This window comes from Megascapheus bottae, chromosome 37 (genome assembly GCF_031878675.1).
Source record: "Megascapheus bottae isolate mThoBot1 chromosome 37, mThoBot2.hap1, whole genome shotgun sequence".
In the NCBI taxonomy this organism is placed as follows: Eukaryota; Metazoa; Chordata; class Mammalia; order Rodentia; family Geomyidae; genus Megascapheus; species Megascapheus bottae.
This window is the reverse complement of record NC_143545.1, coordinates 876,608-895,093: the sequence shown is the minus strand read 5'-3', so window position 1 is coordinate 895,093 and position 18,486 is coordinate 876,608. Positions and strand designations below refer to the sequence as shown.

The 18,486-nt window shown below is 65.2% G+C and overlaps 3 protein-coding genes across 11 annotated transcripts in view; 2 read left to right on the top strand and 1 right to left on the bottom strand.

Moving 5' to 3' along the window:
* The window catches only part of Wnk1 (WNK lysine deficient protein kinase 1), an 83,022-nt gene extending 78,011 nt beyond the window's left edge, over positions 1-5,011 (top strand). Inside the window, exons 28-31 of the mRNA XM_090325303.1 lie at positions 1,404-1,445; positions 2,572-2,598; positions 3,049-3,239; positions 3,424-5,011. Coding sequence (XP_090181429.1) covers positions 1,404-1,445; positions 2,572-2,598; positions 3,049-3,239; positions 3,424-3,741 — 578 coding nt within the window. The 3' untranslated portion in view covers positions 3,742-5,011. The remainder of the gene's footprint in view (positions 1-1,403; positions 1,446-2,571; positions 2,599-3,048; positions 3,240-3,423) is intronic.
* Positions 5,012-5,943: 932 nt separating this feature from the next.
* Positions 5,944-11,693, bottom strand: Rad52 (RAD52 DNA repair protein). 2 transcript variants are annotated; one of them, XM_090325150.1, is made up of 12 exons: positions 11,343-11,693; positions 10,609-10,740; positions 10,224-10,325; positions 9,491-9,584; positions 9,248-9,315; positions 8,459-8,577; positions 8,024-8,099; positions 7,727-7,899; positions 7,513-7,625; positions 7,097-7,180; positions 6,749-6,985; positions 5,944-6,101 (listed from the first exon to the last, which is right to left on the bottom strand). In XM_090325150.1, exons 2-12 carry the CDS (start codon positions 10,681-10,683, stop codon positions 6,040-6,042), a joined length of 1,203 nt encoding a protein of 400 aa, XP_090181276.1. In that variant the 5' UTR covers positions 10,684-10,740; positions 11,343-11,693; the 3' UTR covers positions 5,944-6,039. The 2 variants fall into 2 exon arrangements, with proteins under 2 accessions (XP_090181276.1, XP_090181275.1); XM_090325149.1 differs by lacking the exon at positions 11,343-11,693 and having other exon boundaries at positions 10,609-11,077.
* A 5,402-nt stretch (positions 11,694-17,095) lies between these two features.
* The window catches only part of Erc1 (ELKS/RAB6-interacting/CAST family member 1), an 89,549-nt gene continuing 88,158 nt past the window's right edge, over positions 17,096-18,486 (top strand). For 3 of the 8 annotated variants that reach the window (XM_090325272.1, XM_090325278.1, XM_090325276.1), the window contains exon 1: positions 17,129-17,148. The gene's annotated coding sequence lies outside the window, so the exon portion shown is untranslated. Of the gene's footprint in view, positions 17,149-18,486 lie in introns of all 8 variants that reach the window. The other 5 variants (XM_090325280.1, XM_090325277.1, XM_090325275.1 and 2 more) reach the window with 3 other exon arrangements.

Sequence of the window (18,486 nt, the reverse complement as noted above, 5' to 3'; positions counted from 1 at the left end):
GTGAAAACGGCTGGAATTTCCACGCCTTCTGTTTAAAAACAAGGCCCGGCGTGGGCCAGCTGCCCTCCGTGAGCCAAGAGGCTGGCAGAGAGGGCGGGCGCTGTGCACAGACACCGCTGGCACGGAGGAAGCTCTCTGGGCTTCCGGTAAGGGGTTAGTAAATAAGTGCTGACATAAACTTTCAAAAGCTCTGCTGGGCATGGTGGCCACGCCTGGAACCTTGTCAACTCAGGAGGCTGAGATCGGAGGATCGCAGTTCAAAGCCAGCCCAGCAGGGCAAAAACATCTGTGAGGCTCTTAGGGCCAACCACCAAAAAGCCAGAAGTGAGGTGTGGCTCACTGGGTGGAGCACTTAACAAGCAAATGAGCTCAGAGATAGCACCCACACTCTTGAGTTCAACCCTAGCACTCGCAACACCCACCCCGTCCCCCAAACTTAGGGATTGAAAATGCTCAAGCCCAGAAGCGCTCGTTAGAGTGTGGATCGTGATTTCTCAAGGCCTCAAACTTCTGGCGTGGCTACTAAAGTGCTTTCCTGTGCATGTGCCAAGCCACTGCGCCAGGTCCTCGGGCCTCGTCATGGCTTTGTGTTCCGTGATGGCTGGTGTCCCCGTACGCGTGCGTCAGGAGAAGGGGCTGAGACACCCGCGGGGCGGCATCCAGGCATGCAGGGTCTGCCACCCCGCCCAGGCAGGAGTCTGCTCTGGTTAGCCGAGGCCGAGCCGGTGTCCTGGCCTCTTTAGGAAGCATGGACGGGGCGGGCCCTGCGGGAGTGTGGCAAGACCGTGGTGGTTGGCAGCCCAGGGGTTGAAGGGGTGTCTGAGGGCAGGGAGGAGCGGGAGGCTTCCCTTAGGAGGTGTCCCGCGTCCCCACCTTCCATCCACAGGTAGGTGTGGCACTGCTGGCCGCAGTTGTAGCCCCCGTGGCTCTTCCTCCTCCCGGGGAGTGAAAGCGGAGGCCGGCCGGGGCCCTGGGCGAGGAAGGGCCTGGCGGCACGAGGGGTGGGTGTGTGGTCTCTGCTCTCGGTGGGCACTGGCCTGGAAGCACGGCTTGGCTGAACGCTCTGTGTTCAAGATTGCTTGCTCTCCACGCCCTTTTCAAGTCTTTCTAGAAGGGAAGGGGTTAGCGCCTTTGTCCACGCTGGAGGTGAAGCAGCGGGTTTAACGTGGAATGGCACGGGTGGGGGCTCTGGACGCCCCAGGAGGAGCGGGAAGTGGGGCGGGCCGTGGAAACACGGATGCTTGAAATGCAAACCGCGAGCCAGCCGGGCAGTACGGCGGGGACCTGTCACTCGTGTGGGCTCCCACCCCGTCCCCCTCGCCCTCGGGCTGCGTGGACAGACGGTAGGAAGACCTCACGCTGGCGCTGTGTCTTTAACACACTGCTCTCTCTTTGTGCCTCAGGGAAGATGGTGAAAAAAGTCTGTCCTTGCAACCAGCTCTGTAGTAATTATCTTTTCTTTTCCTTGATCGGAAAGCCTTTCCCTCTCCACAGCTGAGGCTGCCTGACTCCTAGCGCCCCCCCCTCCCCGCCCCTGTGCGCATGCTCTTCAACATGCTTGGGCTGTGGCTGCTGTCATTCCTGGTGGAGGCAGAGATGGGGGGCCTGGCATTGGGGGGGAGCGCCCCTCGGCTAGCAAGTGTGTGCCGGGCAGCCCCGCTCTCCCTCACCCGCTCCGTCATGGTGGACGGCAGCCACGGAGCCCTTCCCAGAGAGCCAGAAGGTTCTGCAGCGCTGCTCGCCAGACCCTGCTCCACGGGTGCCGTGGGCATGGGAGGGGATGGGCGGGAGGAGGGGGAACAGGAATGTGAACTAGCGTCCCCAGCAAGGGCTTGGAGACAGGCAGGCCAGCCTGCTCTCCCATGTCGTTCCCACGCTCACATCTGGACCAGAAAGGGGTTTTCCTTCTGTCCTTCGAGGGTGACCTGAGAAGCCAGCATAACTAACAGTCACCGGCTGGGTGGGGCAGCCCTTCCCCCTCCCTCACTCCCCTCCCCATCCCCTTCCCCTCCCCTCCCCCTCCCCCCCCTCGCTTCCCGCCCTGGCACTGGCCAGCCCTGCTCACTTGCTTGCTCCTGTCTGCTGTCCCCTGGCCTGGCTCTTCACCCTGCCCGCTGAGCAGGCTGGCTCGCATGCCACATGCTTGCTCTCTGGGTCTCCTGTGACACCCCGGTCCACGCTCGCTGTCCACGACCCGGCTGCCGCAGGTGCACACACTGGGACTGGCGCGCCTGGCTGTGGCGACGCCCGGCGTGCCCTGTGTATGTGTGTGCACCTCGCGCACAGTGTGTGTGTGTGTGTGTGTGTGTGTGTGTGTGTGCACACGCGCGGACTTGTGGTTGAGTCGCGCCGGGGGGAGGGGTGTGGCGAGAGGGGCAGGGTCTCTGGGACACGCATTCGCTCCTCCCCAGCATGGCAGGACCTTCCTGGCTCACAATTGTAAACACAGCGGGTGTATTTATGGGGGAGTGGAGGTGAGATCTGGTAAGAAGTTGGGGACAAGGCGGGAAAATGAGACCATGACTCTTGTTTCCCTCTTTCCTAAAACTTGCCTCTCCGAATAACCTTCAGTGTGCCCTCCAGATGAGCCGAAATCAGGCAGGACCCTCCCTCCGCCCTCCTCCTCCTCCTTCTCCCTCCTCCTCCCTCTGCCCTCCGCCCTCCTCCTCCTCCCTCCTCCTCTCCTGACACATAGCCAGACACGTCCTCACCCCCGGCCCCTGCCTCCCTTGCTCGCTCGCTCGCTCACTGCTCCTCTGGACAAGAGGCCCCTGCGCCGGCCAGAGCCCAGGTCCTGGCCAGGAAAGGCGTCTCCCGCAGCCATGCTGGGTTCACGTGTGCGGGGGCCAGGCCTTCCCCACACAGCGCCCTGCCACGCCACCCACCTGTCCACCTGTCCACACTTCCTCAGGACTCCCCGCTCTCAGCCCCCCCCCCCCCCGCATGGCTTCCAGCTCCTCTCCCTGCGCTGTGGCTTGTGCCCACTCTCCCGTGACCCCCTCCAGAAGTGCACCCCAGCTCCTCTCACGCCGCCCTCGCTTCCTCTAGGGACCAGCAGCACCAACGCCGTCGGGGGGGCTCTGAGCAGCCAGGCCGCCGCGCAAGCGCAGCCTCCCGCCATGGCGTCCAGCAGGAAGGGCACGTTCACTGACGACCTGCACAAGCTGGTGGACAACTGGGCGCGGGACGCCATGAACCTCTCGGGCCGGAGGGGCAGCAAAGGACACGTGAGCTACGAGGTAAGTCTCCCCGGGCCGCGTCGCGTCCGTCCAGCTGTCCACTCCCAGGCGCTGTCGGCACAGCGCGCTGGAGAGGGCGGTGAGCGTGGCTGGAGCCTCGGGTTCCCGGCTCGCTTCCCCCGCTTCCTGTCGGCCAGCCGAGCGGCCCCGGCGTGACACCCACCAAGCTCCGGTCTTGTTCCAGGGCCCCGGCATGGCACGGAAGTTCTCGGCCCCCGGGCAGCTGTGCATCTCCATGACCTCTAACCTGGGCAGCTCGGCCCCCATCTCCGCCGCCTCTGCTACCTCTCTAGGCCACTTCTCCAAGTCCATGTGCCCCCCGCAGCCCTACGGGTTCCCGGCCGCCCCCTTCAGTGCGCAGTGGAGCGGGACGGCGGCCCCCGCGCCCCCGCCGCTCGGCCAGTTCCAGCCCGTGGGCAGCGCCTCCCTGCAGAACTTCAACATTAGCAACCTGCAGAAGTCCATCAGCAACCCCCCGGGGTCCAACCTGCGCACCACCTAGCCCCCCACGCGGCCGGGCTCGTCCACGAATGTGTCCACTACCATTCTGAGCCCTCGGAATGGACAGCCTTCCCCTCCCACCACCACCGTGCCACAGGAGCAGCTTTCTTGTGGCGGGCGCCCCGCTGTGCTTTCTCCCCCCCCTCCCCCAGCGCCTGGCGGGGCGGTGGGGTGGGTGGGCTCCCCTCTCCCCTCCGCCCCCCCCCCCCCGCCTCCCACCCAGTAATAACGAGCAGGGGCGCAGGGGCAGCCTGGTGGCGGCACTGAGGTCCGCGTGGAGACACTGTGATAGGACGTTGTGGGACAACAGTAGTTTTCAAGGTTTCAGAGGGTCACACAAAAGCTAGCTCTGTCCTTATCGAGACACTTTAACTTTTTCCTTTGTATCTCCATTGTAGTAGATGAATAAATGTGAATGTAAAATTGTATAAATTACCGTACTTGAATACTTGTGTTCTCCCAGTACTGCCGGCTGGATATTTCAGTGCCTTGGACGTCCACGTCCCAGACCCCGGGGCGAGGGATCGGGAGAGGTGAGGGCCAGCCAGGGGGGAGAGAGAGCCGGGAGGAGCCCCTCGGCTGTGCCCTCCCAGCTTGGGGCTCCGTGCCGGGCAGGTGACCCCGCTAAAACGCTGGCCCTCCCACCCCTCCTCGGCTACACCATCGGGGGCCCGCACCACCCACACTCGATAGAGTTGCTACTGCACCCGCTTTCTCATCCCCATCCCACCCCAGAACAGTATTCCTTAGTGCTGCGCTCCCCCAGCTCTGCTCCTCCCACCTCCCGCTGTACCCGGCTGAGGGACTCGGCGGGGTGGAGAGGGCAGGCAGGAGCTGGGGACCTGGAGGTGCGCGTGGGGAGTCTCCGGTGGACGCCCACGGGAGGGGAGGAACCCGAGGCCTTCTTCCCGTGCCGTGAGCACCGGGAGCGGGGCTTCTTCCCCGCCCAGGAAGCCCAGAGGACGAGCCAGTGCTACTGAACTGTTTAAATTATTTTTGTGTTACTAGTCCACTTTGAGTATCTTTTCCACATTAAAAGAACTTTCTGAATTCTAAATGTTTTCCTTACGTTATTTAACAATGTACACTGTTTTTTAAACAAAGCGACCTGAACCCAAGCCTTGGGAAACCTCCGCAGCCTTTACTTGTACATTTTGCACTAACTCTGGGTGTTGCGCTTCTTGTAAGACTGCGCTTCGAGCTCCGGTTTGTTACCTTTGTAGACTTTATTTAATGAAACCATTCAAATAAAGCCAACTTGCTTTTGTGGAGCTGCGGGTTTTCATTTCCAGCCGCCGTCGTCGTCTCGGGGTGGGGGTGGGGAACAAGGCTACTTCCAGCTGCAGTCTCATTAGGAAGTGGGGGGGTGGTCTGGGTCCCCTCACCCTTACTCTCATGCCCCAAAGCTGCACCCCAAACCTCCAGGTTAGAATCTTCCCCCCCACACCCCCATCCTGGGGTTTGACTGGACTCCCTGAGCCTCTGTGCTCAAGGCCACACTCTACCACTGGGCCACCTCCCCAGCCCCAAGCCCTGGTGCCTGAACCGAGTGAGGGCCTGAGTGCCGCGCCAGAGGTTTTTTTGTTCACGCTACTGTTCTGCCCCTGGAGCCCGCGCTCCACTCGGGTTTCTGCTGCTTAACTGGAAACAGGCTCGTGGCTTCCCTGCCTGGCAGGCCTCACCCCAGGATCCTCAGATCTCGGCCTCCTGAGTGGCTGGGGTGACAGGCCTTTTCTCTTGCTTTGGGGTGGTTTTGTGGTGGCGGGGTGGGGTGAAGCCACACACATGGCGTCCAGGCTGGCTGCACTGAGGTCATCCGACAGTCACTGGGGTGGCAGAACCACACGGGGGTGCTGTCCTGTGTGTTGCGCCCCACGCCTTCCTGGCTCGGGAGCGCAGGCTGTAGGCCCCCGAGCACCTGAGGACGGGAGCTGGCCGCCCAGAGCAGCTCACGGCTGCCCGCACTGCCAAACCCCTGTGCCCTGGATGAGGTGAGCCGTGGCCAGGAAAAGACCCAAGTTCCCGGGGCGTCTGTCTGGAGCCAGGGAAGAGCTGGGGGCGAAGATGGCCCCGGGACACGCAGGGACCAAGGCAGCCACGACCCACTCCCAAAAACGTCTTTATTCACACAACAGCTAAGGAAGGACAGGGCAGCACGACGCCCCTCCCCTCGCAGGCCACACAGGGGGGCCGGGCGGGCCCCCGCACAGCGAGCGCACAGCCTGGGGAGTGCAGGGCGGTTTCAGGGCCACACAGCCATCATCTGGTCCCTGGGGGCGGTGTGGAGCCATCCTGGACCTCACGGGGGGTCCAGTTTCCGTTTCTTGGGGTCCTGGTTCTTGCTGGGTGCTGCTGCGCCCCCTGAGGAAGATGGGAGACCGGCCTGAGCCCAGGATTACTGGAATGCGTTTGCGGACGACCATGCTAGTTCAGATGAAGCCCAAGGAGAAAGCAAGCCAGGAGGGCAAGGGTTGGGGGCTGTGTTCCCTCACCCTCGGGGGCAAAGGCCCTGGGTTCGAGTCCTCAGTACCACACACACACAGCTAACTGGCACGGTGGCTCAAGTGGGTAGAGCACTAGCCTTGAGAAAGCTCAGGGACAGCGTCCAGGCCCTGAGTTCAAGACCCAAGACAGGCAAAAGAAAGAAAATGAAAAAGCCGGGCGTGGTGGCTCCCGCCTGTCATCCTAGCTACTCGGGAGGCTGACATCTGAGGGTCGAGGTTCAAAGCCAGCCCGGCCACTAAAGACAGTGAGACTCTGATCTCCACGAACCTCTAGAAAATGGGAAGTGGGGCTGTGGCTCCATCCTGGAGGGGACCATGAGGCCCCACGACCCACCAAAAACCCGACTTCCTCCCTGGCCGCAACGTGGAGAGGCGGTTTCTCCAGGGTCTGAGCCCCACCCCGGCCCCTTCTGCTGTGACGGCCTGGCCTCCCCACCTCCTGGCCTCCACCGCCAGCCTCACATCTCTGTCCCCAGCCACTGTTGCCTCACACCCCGCTGCTACCTGCGGGCAGCCAGCTGGCGGCGCAGGCCTGGGGGAGCCACGGGCTCTGGAGGCGGGAGCTGGGCAGGGGCGCCGTTGCCGGGCGTGGGGCTGGGCAGGCCAGGCCCGAGGTGCCCGGGGCCGAGCTGCCGGGGGCAGGGCAGAGGGCAGGGGCCGGCGCTGGCTTGGAGGCAGGCCTGACGAGCTCCTCCAGGTCTGGAGTCAGATCCCAGGGCTCCAGTTTGTCCTCCAGGCTGGCTGCGGACGGCACAGGGTGTGAGCTCAGCCAGAGCTGGGGTTCGGGGCAGAGGCCAGGGCCGGGGGTCTGGGGCCCGGGTCTCCCCTCCATCCCAGCCCCGGGAGCCTCACCTGGCAGGAGGCCGTCCTCCCCGAGGGCCGTGGTAGAGGTGGTGGAGGCGCTGGGGCTGCAGGTCCGAGGGGGGGCGGCGGGCCCTGCTCAGGTGCAGGCCAGCCGGGGGGGGGGGGGGGTACAGGGGGACACGGGTACAGCCGGTGGAACCCGGGACCTTCTGCCCCGAGCCCCACCTGCAGGATATCACCCCGCAGGCCTTCTTCACCCTTCACCGCAGGCCCGGAAGGCGTGAGACCAGCAAAAAGCCGGGAGCCAGGTGTGGCTCAGGCGGTGGAGGAGTGTCAGCCTTGTGGGAAGAAAGCCGAGGAGCCAGGCCTCTGCGCCAATTCCAGGGGGGGTGAGGCTGCCCCCTCGTTCCCGTGCCCCTCGTGTCCCTTCCCTTCGCCCCCCACCCCGGCACACGTGCACTCACCGGCCCCCGGGCCCGCTGGTCCCCCGGACGCGCGTCTCTCCATCTGCTCCCGGAACTCCTGCTGCAGCTGCTTCTGCCGCAGCTTCCGCCGCAGCGTGGCCTCCTCCTCAGCACTGCGGGCGGAGGAGCGGAGCGGGGAGTGTGAGCGGAGGACGGGCCCGGAGGACAGAGGGGGGCCCGGAGGACGGAGGGGAAAAGCAGGCCCAGGCCCCACCTGGAGCGGTGGCGGTGGTGATCCCCGTCCTCCTCCTCCTCCCGCTCCTCCTCCTCCTCCCGGTGGCCCGGGCGGGGTCCCTTCCGCTGGCAGCAGCTGTTGAACCTGGCCTGCTCCACCGACGGCTCCAGGTCCTGTCTCTTGGCTTTGGTCAAATCCACTTCCAGGGGCGCCTGGAAAAGAAACCAGAGCCCGGGCGGGATCCATCCAGCTCTAATCCATCCCTCCTCCCTCCCTCCTCCACCCCTCTCCATCCTCCATCCCTCCTCCTCCTCCTCCCGGACTCTTCCACAGTACCTGGCGGGGAAGCTTGTGCAGGGCGCGCAGGTAATCCTTGTCCAGGATGCAGTTTCCCAGCGCGTTCCCGAAGCTCCTGGGCGGGCGGGGCAGGGGTGAGCCCGGGTGGGGGTGTGTGGCGGGGGGGGGGGGGGGGGGGGGGGAGGGGTGAGCCCGGGGGGGGGGTGTGGCCGGGGGGCAGGGGTGAGCGGGGGGGGGGGGGGTGTGTGGCGGGGGGGGGGGTTGTGGCCGGGGGGAGGGGTGAGCCCGGGGGGGGGGGGTGGCCGGGGGGGGGGGGGTTGTGGCCGGGGGGAGGGGTGAGCCCGGGGGGGGGGGGTGGGTGTGGCCGGGGGGAGGGGTGAGCCGGGGGGTGTGGCCGGGGGGGAGGGGTGAGCCGGGGGGTGTGTGGCCGGGGGGGAGGGGGTCCTGTCCTGCCGGGGCTGCCACGCCCCCCACCTGAGCGCACGCTTCAGACCATCGGTCACCGCCTCCTTCCTGGCCTTCTCCAGGGACAGGGCCTTAGACTTGAGGCCCTCGCTGACCCCGTACCCCACGTCCTCGTGATAGGCGCCGTCCTGGGGGGCGGGGAAGCATGGGGGCTCAGCGGCCCTGGCCAGCCTGCCCTCCACGCATCCCATCCCATCCCAAGTCTGCCCTCAGGCCCAGGGCTGACCGGCCATTTCAACCTTAGTGTGGGCAGCGCTGGGATCAGAACTCGGCGCTGTGCCATCAAGCGAACACATCCTACCACTTGGCCCCGCTTCTAGCCTCCAGCTGCTTCTCACACAGGGTCTCCCGTTTGTGCCAGGCGGGCCTCGAACTGCCAGCCTCCTGACTTCCACCTCCCTCCTAAGCAGCGAGGTTGAGGCGTGAAGCCCCTGTCACCTGCTTTTTTCAGTCCGTCTCCCCCGCTGTCACGTGGTGCCCATTTCTGGGACAGCCAGTGACAAGAGGGTTAAATATAATGTGTAACCCTTCTATTAATTACAAGAAAAAATATATGGAAACAAAAAAAGGGCGGGGAAGCACAGAAACAAGCATGAAAAGCAGAAAGAAAAGCAAGCCAGGCACTGGGGACTCATCAGTCCTAAGATCTGGAGGACCACAGTGCCACCCAGGGCGACCACCCAGAACGTTCCACCGCCACGGAAAAGGCCTAGTGCCCAGGGATGCCCCCAGCAACTCTGAGACTGGGTTCCGGCCTTTTTCCGGGGCAAGGGCGACCCCTGTCCACGCCGGCCTCACCTTTAACTGCACCCTCACAAAGGCGCAGACCCCCACGTAGAACTTGCCGTTGTTGAGGTCCACAAAATCTAAGAACGGGGCAGCGGGGAGGAGAGCGAGCCTCAGCACGGAGCCGCCAGCCCCTGGAAACGCATCCCCCCACGCCTCCCGCTGCCACCCAAACCCTCCCCACCGAGCCTCCCGCCCGTGCCCACCAGTGAGGGGAGGCGCGGAGCGGGGGGCAGCGCCCGCGAGCACACGCACCCACGTTCTGCTGCGTGACAGAATGTGCCCAGCCGTTGTAACCAAACATCTCATTGGCCAAGTTAATCACCCGGTGACCCTCGATGTAGCACACCTAGAAAATTGAGAAGACGGGCTGGGAGTTTGGCCTAGTGGTAGAGTGCTTGCCTAGCATGCATAAAGACCCAGGTTCGATTCCTTGGTACCACATACATAGAAAAAAGCCGGAAGTGGTGCTGAGGCTCAAGTGGTAGAGCTCTAGCCTGGGGAAAGTCCATGGAAACAGACTGGATGCAGTGCAAACATGGGGCAGTCCCCCTTACATTGAATGCGAGTGAATAATAACGACAAATAACCAATGAAAGAAGAGCTGGCAAGCAGTTGAGCCTCCTGAGCCAAGGCCAGGCCTGGAGTCCAACCCCAGTATTGCCTGGGGAAAAAAAAAATACTTTCAGAAAAAAAAAACAAAATGTTTTGGTTGTTTATGAAGCCCTGGGCGCTCCAGGCTGGTTGGTGCTCTACCCCTTGAACCACACCACCAGTTCTGGGTTTTTGCTGGTTCAATGAAGAGTCCCATGAACATTTCCGCCCAGGCTGGCTTTGAACTCTGATCCTCAGAGTTCATGCTTGCTCCACTTCAGATGGCTCTGAATGCCGGGGACCAGCCCACCCACTCCCCTTCCGGCCACTTCTGAGCCCTCACAGGGACCCACTGTTACAGGTGCCCCGTCTCCAGCTCGGGACACTGTCCTACCTTCTGGCCTCCGCCAGCGATCCGGCTGCTTATGTATTCTGGACCCAGCCTCTGCCTCAGGGCACTCTGGATGGCCTGATACTCCTCGGCCGTGTACTGACTCTGCAACCCAAGAGAAACACCACACTGACCACAGGCCATGTGCTGGTGGCACCAGGGAGAATGTGTGTGTGTGTGTGTGTGTGTGTGTGAGCTCATTTCATTGTGAAGGGTCTCTTATATGAATTATCATCCCCACTATGATCTGTCTTTTCTTCAAGGTTCATTTTATTCCTTCTGTGGCACTAAGGCATGGAACCCAGGGCCTCACGCTCGCCAGGTAAGCCACCTTCCCGGCCCTCTGAGCAGCAGCCGCCCCTCCCTGGACAGAGAGGCCATTCATTACCTGTCCAAAACACAGCACAGCCCTGCCAGCAGCGGCAGGCCGGCTGTCCCCGGCTCCACCAGTGGCTTCCTCCATGCCAGACGTGCCGCCTCTGCAGAAGCGCCAGTTCAGGACAAGATCGGGAAGAGATGCCTGCGGCAAAGGCAAGTGTGTGTGTGTGTGGGGGGGGGGACTGGGTGTCACCAAGGGCTGTCCCCACATTCAACAACAGCCACACCCCGGCTCGCACCACCACCACCACCACCACCACCACCACCACCCCAAAGTCGGTGGTGACAACACTGCTTTCCGGGGCTCGAACCCAGGGCCAGGCTCCCGGCTGGCGCCCGGCACCCATTGACTGACTGATTGATTGACTGATTGACTGATTGACTGACTGATTGACTGATTGTTGACTGATTGATTGACTGACTGATTGACTGATTGATTGACTGATTGATTGATTGACTGATTGATTGATTGACCGATTGACTGATTGGGGTGTCCCCCCCCCCCCCGTCCTGCAGTTCACAGCAGGTCGGCGTCCCCTGGACCCTCCCGCCGGGCCGGCTCTGCAGGTCAGGCCTGCCCGAGTCCCCGCAGCCGTCGTGAACCGCTCGGGTGGTCGAGGCCCACGGGGGGCGCAGGCCCCGAGGTCGATGGACGGCGGGGACGCCGCGGGGCGGCGCCCGGGACTCCCCTCCGCCCCCCGAGCCCCCCCCCGCCCCCCGATCCCCACCCCGAGCCCCACTCACGCGCCGCCCCGGAGCGCGCGCGGCACGCCGGGAGCCCCGCCCGCGGGAGACGGAGGGGGCCGGCGCGGGGCCGTCTGGGAAAAGGGCGGCGCGGGGCACGCCGGGAAGAAGGTCCACACGCGCGTGCGCGCGCGAAAGGCACAAGCGGAAGTGCGGCGCTTGCCCGTCAAGTCCCGAGGTCGGGAAAGAGACGCCGAGCCGCGGGGTGCCGTAAAGCGGGAAGGACTGGACGTGCTCTTCGCGACTTGCGCATCGACGCGAGCGGCTCTTCCTCGTGGCTTCCCGGACGCCTGGTTCTCTGAGGCTTCCGGGGGCCTCGGCGGTCTCCGCTTTACCCAGCCCCGAGGGACGTCGACGTGCACGGGGGGCGGGGCCTCGTTTCCCGGGGCGGGGCCTCGGCGGGGGCGGAGCCTCGGCGGAGGCGGGTTTCCAGGGGGCGTGGTCCCTCCGGGGGCGGGCTTCCGGGGGCGGGGCCTCGGCGGAGGCGGGCTTCCCGGGGGCGGGGCCTCCCGCTGTCCATCCAGCAGTGAGGTCCTTGGCAGGCTGAGGACAGCGGTGCCCGCCGAGCTTCCTACCAGTGCTCGGCCGAGTTCTCCGCGCGTGGCGCCCCGGCGGCGCCGCCACCCGTGTCCCGCCGAGCCGAAGCATCCCCACTCCGGGACTGGGCGACAGCTCGCCTTCCCGTCATCCGCCGGGATCCGAGGATCAGGGTTGGAATCCAGCCAGGGCAGGGAAGCCCGGGGCCTCCCACCTGCAGTGAATCCCCCCTGACGCCTGGAGGTGGGGCTGCGGCTCAAGGGGCAGAGTGCCAGCCTGGGAGGAAAGGCTCAGGGGCAGCGCCCAGGCCCGGAGTCCAGGCCCCTGGGCCGGCACGCGCGCACACACACACACACACACACACACACACGAATGGGAGGTTGAACCATGGCTACCCTAGACTTCCCTGGTCGGGTCCCAATGTAGTCATCTTCTGGGGTGTCATTCTATTCCATTGGACCCTCCGGGACCCATCTTTTCCTGGGTGACCACCCTCCCCCAGTGCATCTGGCTGGGCAGAGTAAAACAACCCAATGAATGCATAATGTATTGCATTTCAAGACGGCCCAGGTGATGGTGGATGAGAGGTGTAAACACACGCAGTGACGAGAAAGATGAGTGCCTAAAAACAACGTCAGTGCCTGGGTTTTACTCTCCCCCCACCACACACACACCCCGAACAAACCCGGCTGGGTTCCATTCAGGTAGCAGCAGGTATTTGTGGAACCGTCACTGACATGCAAGCACACTTCTGCATTTAGGGAATGCAAAGAATGACACGCCAGGGAGAGGCCTAGGTAAAGAGACCAGGGGTGAGTCACGGTGGAGGGGCGGAGGGAAGGGGGCGGAGGGAAGGGGTCGAGGAAGAGGCTCCAGCTGCACCGACCTAATGCCAAGTGTTCTGTCCAACTGGAGACCTAGGCCACCTTCCACTCGGGTCTTCCTGCTTTTGCTGTCACCATGATCCTCCCATCTCCACCTCCCCGGAAGCTGGGATGACAGAAATGCTGCAGGTGGTCCAGCACATGAAACAGCACATTTTTCCCTATTGACCTACAGCCTCCAGCCTCCGATGTCCACCTTCCTAGAGGCTGGGACTACAGCTGTGAGAACCGTGTCCGATCCTGGATCTTTCTTCCATGTGTATGGGTGGGGTGGAGTGGGGTGGGGTCCTGGGGCTCGGACTCAGGGCCTGGACACTGTCCCTGAGCTGCTTTTGCTCAAGGCTAGCGCTCTACCACTTGAGCCACAGCTCCACTTGTGCATGCTGGGCAAACGCTTTACCATTGGGCCACACTCCCGGCCCCAGTTCTTACTCTTGGGCTGCATGCAACAATCATGAAACAATTTGTTACTGCATTCCTGTCATCTCTGTGGAGAGTCGGCTGCCTGCTGCATCCAGGAACCCGTCCGCTGCTCCTGTGAGGGAAGGGAGGTAGAGGATCAGCTCTTGCTGGCCTGAGGAGCAATAGAAACGTTATCACCTCAGGTCTCCTTGAAAGCTGTCTCCCGCTCCATCCTTACCACCCGAGACTACGCGGCCTCCAAGTCCCTTGCCGATACTGGAACCTTATGTCAATGCGGAAGTATGGAGGGGCCGGGAGTGTGGCCTTGTGGTAGAGTGCTCATCTAGCATGCACGAAGACCCGGGTTCCATTCCCCAGTACCACATACACAAAACAAAGCTGGAAGTGGGGCTGTGGCTCAAGTGGAAGAGTGCTAGCCTTGAGCAAAAGCAGCTCAGGGACAGTGCCTAGGCCCTGAGTTCAAGCCCCAGGACATGCCAAAACAATCAAGCAAAGAACTCCAGGTGCCACTGGGGTCGGATGCCAGTCTTTGAGACTGCCTGCCACGTTCTGGGTCAGCTGGCACCTTCTCATCATCCACGTCCTGCCGGCTCCACAGAGCCTGGAACACCGGAAGCCAGCACTCCTCCCTCCCGCCCCACCGGGGGGCACTGGGCTGGGAGGACCTGGCCAGGAAATGGAGTGGGGGCCGGCCTGGCCTGCTGGTGCCTGAGAGCACCAGGGTCTGAGCTGGAAGGATGTGGGTGGGGTGCCCTCAGGAGTGGGGGGGCGCCTTCTCCGGCAGTGTCAGTCCTGCAGCTGGGATCCTCTAGGCCTTGTGCGTCTTTGAGATTGCCGCCGTCCCCAGGGGAGGGATTGTTGTCCCTTCCGGTCCTTGTGTGTGGAAGGACACAGCTGCCTGACCCTCCACGGGGTGCAGAGAGCGGCCCGTGGGTGTGAGGCAGCCTGCACCCCCGAGCTGGGCGGGGGGAGAGGACGCCCGCCCTGCTCAGAGCCACTCTGACAACCAGGCCCACTGTTTCTAGAGAGTCTAGCTGGTCTTGAACTTCTGGGCCCCAGCTGTGGACCTGCCATGCCCTCCAGTGGACCACCAAAGAGCCAGAAGTGGGACTGTGGCTCATGTGGTAGAGTGCTAGCCTCAGGAGCCACACCCAGGCCCAGTCCCTGGGTTCAAGCCCCTGGGCTGGTATGGAGGCAGGTGCTCGCCGGCAGACACACACACACACACACACTTAAAAATACAGGGGCAGGGGAAGAGAGGTGAAGAGGGGCAAGGAGGGAGAAGGTGGTAAAGGGACCGGAAGCTGGCTGACACTGGCTGGGGGGGGGAGGCGCGGGGGCTAGCCAGTGTGTGTGAATTCAAAGGGGGACAACTGTCCCTTCGCTTTAGCTTTTCGGGTCCCAGGCTGGCGCTCTACCACTCGGGCCACAGCTCCACTTGAGGCTTTCTGGCGGTTAGCTGGTGAGCCTCACACACTTTCCCTGCCTGCGCTGGCTTTGAACGTCAACCCTCGGAGCTCAGGCTCCTGAGTAGCTGGGATGACAGGCGTGTGCCCTGGCCCCCGGCTTCAATCGTGGGGTTTTCAGTCTCAGGTGAAGCTTATCTGGACAGACCGGGAAGCGGACTGGCTTTCCCGGGTAGGTGCCTGGACGTGGAGAGAGGGCCAACCCAGTTCTCTAGAAGTTTGCATAGCAGATAAAAGCCATGTTCGTTGGTACCACGTCCACTGGCCACCTCTGCTATGCAGGGTTTTCATTCCTTTTTTGGAGGGGGCCGGTGCAGTACGGGAGCCTGAATTCAGGGCCTGGACATTGTCCTTGAGCTTTTCCTGTTCAACAGAAGAAAACCGACTCCTGGTTCAGTCTGAGGAAACTGGAGGGGGTGGGGGGAGAGGGGCCTCAAACGAGGCGCCAGTTGTCCAAATAACCAGGCTTACTAGACAGGGCTACACAGCAAGTGATAATGATAAGAACAAGTCAAGGCTGCCTTTCCTATGACTCCTCATTTCTCGGGTGGCCTGTCCATTAGTACTGGGCTCAGCCCTTTAGGACTCATGCAGTACTTGGGGACAGTTCTTAGGGGAGGCCTGCCTGGTCCAGCAGTACTGGACTCGGTCTCGAGTGGCCTGGTCCGGCCGTTCTGGACTAGGTCCCGGGTCTCCTGGTCTGGCAGTACTGGACTCGGTCCTGGCCATCCTGGTCTGGCAGTACTGGACTCGGTCCCGGGTGGCCTGGCCCAGCAGTACTGGACTCGGTCCCGGGGTGGCCTGCCTGGCCTGGCAGTACTGGACTCGGCCCCGGGGTGGCCTGCCTGGCCTGGCAGTACTGGACTCGGCCCCGGGGTGGCCTGCCTGGCCTGGCAGTACTGGACTCGGCCCCGGGGTGGCCTGCCTGGCCTGGCAGTACTGGACTCGGCCCCGGGGTGGCCTGCCTGGCCTGGCAGTACTGGACTCGGCCCCGGGGTGGCCTGCCTGGCCTGGCAGTACTGGACTCGGCCCCGGGGTGGCCTGCCTGGCCTGGCAGTACTGGACTCGGCCCCGGGGTGGCCTGCCTGGCCTGGCAGTACTGGACTCGGCCCCGGGGTGGCCTGCCTGGCCTGGCAGTACTGGACTCGGCCCCGGGGTGGCCTGCCTGGCCTGGCAGTACTGGACTCGGCCCCGGGGTGGCCTGCCTGGCCTGGCAGTACTGGACTCGGCCCCGGGGTGGCCTGCCTGGCCTGGCAGTACTGGACTCGGTCCCGGGGTGGCCTGCCTGGCCTGGCAGTACTGGACTCGGTCCCGGGGTGGCCTGCCTGGCCTGGCAGTACTGGACTCGGCCCCGGGGTGGCCTGCCTGGCCTGGCAGTACTGGACTCGGTCCCGGGGTGGCCTGCCTGGCCTGGCAGTACTGGACTCGGTCCTGGCCATCCTGGTCTGGCAGTACTGGACTCGGTCCCGGGGTGGCCTGCCTGGCCTGGCAGTACTGGACTCGGTCCCGGGGTGGCCTGCCTGGCCTGGCAGTACTGGACTCGGTCCTGGCCATCCTGGTCTGGCAGTACTGGACTCGGTCCCGGGGTGGCCTGCCTGGCCTGGCAGTACTGGACTCGGTCCCGGGGTGGCCTGCCTGGCCTGGCAGTACTGGACTCGGCCCCGGGGTGGCCTGCCTGGCCTGGCAGTACTGGACTCGGTCCCGGGGTGGCCTGCCTGGCCTGGCAGTACTGGACTCGGTCCTGGCCATCCTGGTCTGGCAGTACTGGACTCGGTCCCGGGGCGGCCTGCCTGGCCTGGCAGTACTGGACTCGGTCCCGGGGCGGCCTGCCTGGCCTGGCAGTACTGGACTCGGTCCCGGGGCGGCCTGCCTGGCCTGGCAGTACTGGACTCGGCCCCGGGGCGGCCTGCCTGGTCCAGCAGTACTGGACTCGGTCCCGAGTGGCCTGGTCCGGCCATTCTGGACTAGGTCCCGGGTCTCCGGGTCCGGCAGTACTGGACTGGATCCCGGGTCTCCTAGTCCGGCCGTCCGGGGCCCGGCCCTCCGGCCGCACGAGGACAGGGTGTCCGCCCGGACGGGGTGGGTGGGGGAGCGGGCCCGGCTCCCGGGCGCGAGGCGGGGCCGCCGTCGCCCCCCGCCTCCTCCCCCGGGGCACCGCGGCCCGCGGCGGCCCCAGGGCGGAGCTCGGCCGGAGGCGAGGCGGCCGCGCGCTCGCTCGGGGGCGGGGCCTCGGCGGCGGCGCGCACGTGCGCGCGGGGCGGGGCGCGCGGGGAGGCGGGCGCGGTGACGTCACGCGCGCCCGGCCGCGCTCCGGCTGTGGCGGCGGCGGCGCGCACGCTCGGGGGCGGGGCCGGCGTGGCGCACGGGGCGTGGCGCGCGGGGGCGGGGCCGGGTGACGTCACGCGTGCCCGGCCGCGCTCCGGCTGTGGTGGCGGCGGCTGTGGTAGTGGCGGCGGCGGCGCGGGCGCCCGGGCGGCAGCGACAGCCCGGCGGAGGGTGAGGCGGGCGGCCGGCGGCGGCGGCGGCGGCGGCCGGCGGCGGCGGGGCTGGGAATTCGGGCGGGGCCGGGGCTTCCCGCCGGGCGCCGGGGGCGGGCGGCTGCCCTCCGGGCTCCCTCCCGGCTCCCTCCCGCTCCGGCCCGGGCTGGGCAGGGCTGGGCGCCCCCGGGCGGGGACGGCGCCCGAGCGAGCGGAGGCCGGGGGCCGCGGCCCTCCCGCCCTCCCGCCCTCCTCCCTGCGCGCCGGCCGGCCCGGGTGGGCGAGGAGGGGGCAGCGGGGAGGGCGGGGCGGGGGGGAGAGGGAGGGAGGGAGGGAGGGCGGCCCCCACCCCACTCCATCCCTACCTCCCCACCTCTGCCCTCCCCCACCTCCCCCACCTCTGCCCTCCCCATCTCATCCCCACCTCACCCCCACCTCCCCCACCTCACCTCTGCCCTCCCCACCTCACCACCCACCTCCCCCACCTCACCTCTGCCCTCCCCACCTCACCCCCACCTCCCCCACCTCACCCCCACCTCTGCCCTCCCCACCTCACCCCACCTCCCCCACCTCACCTCTGCCTTCCCCACCTCACCCCCACCTCTGCCCTCCCCACCTCACCCCCACCTCCCCCACCTCACCCCCACCTCTGCCCTCCCCACCTCACCCCCACCTCTGCCCTCCCCACCTCACCCCCACCTCCCCCACCTCACCTCTGCCTTCCCCACCTCACCCCCACCTTCCCCACCTCACCTCTGCCCTCCCCACCTCACCCCCACCTCACCCACCTCACCCCCACCTCTGCCCTCCCCACCTCATCCCCCCCTCTGCCCTCCCCACCTCATCCCCCCTCTGCCCTCCCCACCTCATCCCCCCTCTGCCCTCCCCACCTCATCCCCCCTCTGCCCTCCCCACCTCATCCCCCCTCTGCCCTCCCCACCTCATCCCCCCTCTGCCCTCCCCACCTCATCCCCCCTCTGCCCTCCCCACCTCCCCCACCTCTGCCCTCCCCACCTCCCCCACCTCTGCCCTCACCCCTCTCCCCCACTTCATCCCTCCTCTGCCCTCCCCACCTCATCCCCACCTCCCCCACCTCACCTCTGCCCTCCCCACCTCCCCCCACCTCTGCCCTCCCCATCTCATCCCCACCTCACCTCTGCCCTCCCCACCTCACCCCCACCTCCCCCACCTCACCTCTGCCCTCCCCATCTCATCCCTACCTCCCCCACCTCACCTCTGCCCTCCCCACCTCACCCCCACCTCCCCCACCTCACCTCTGCCTTCCCCACCTCACCCCCACCTTCCCCACCTCACCTCTGCCCTCCCCACCTCACCCCCACCTCACCCACCTCACCCC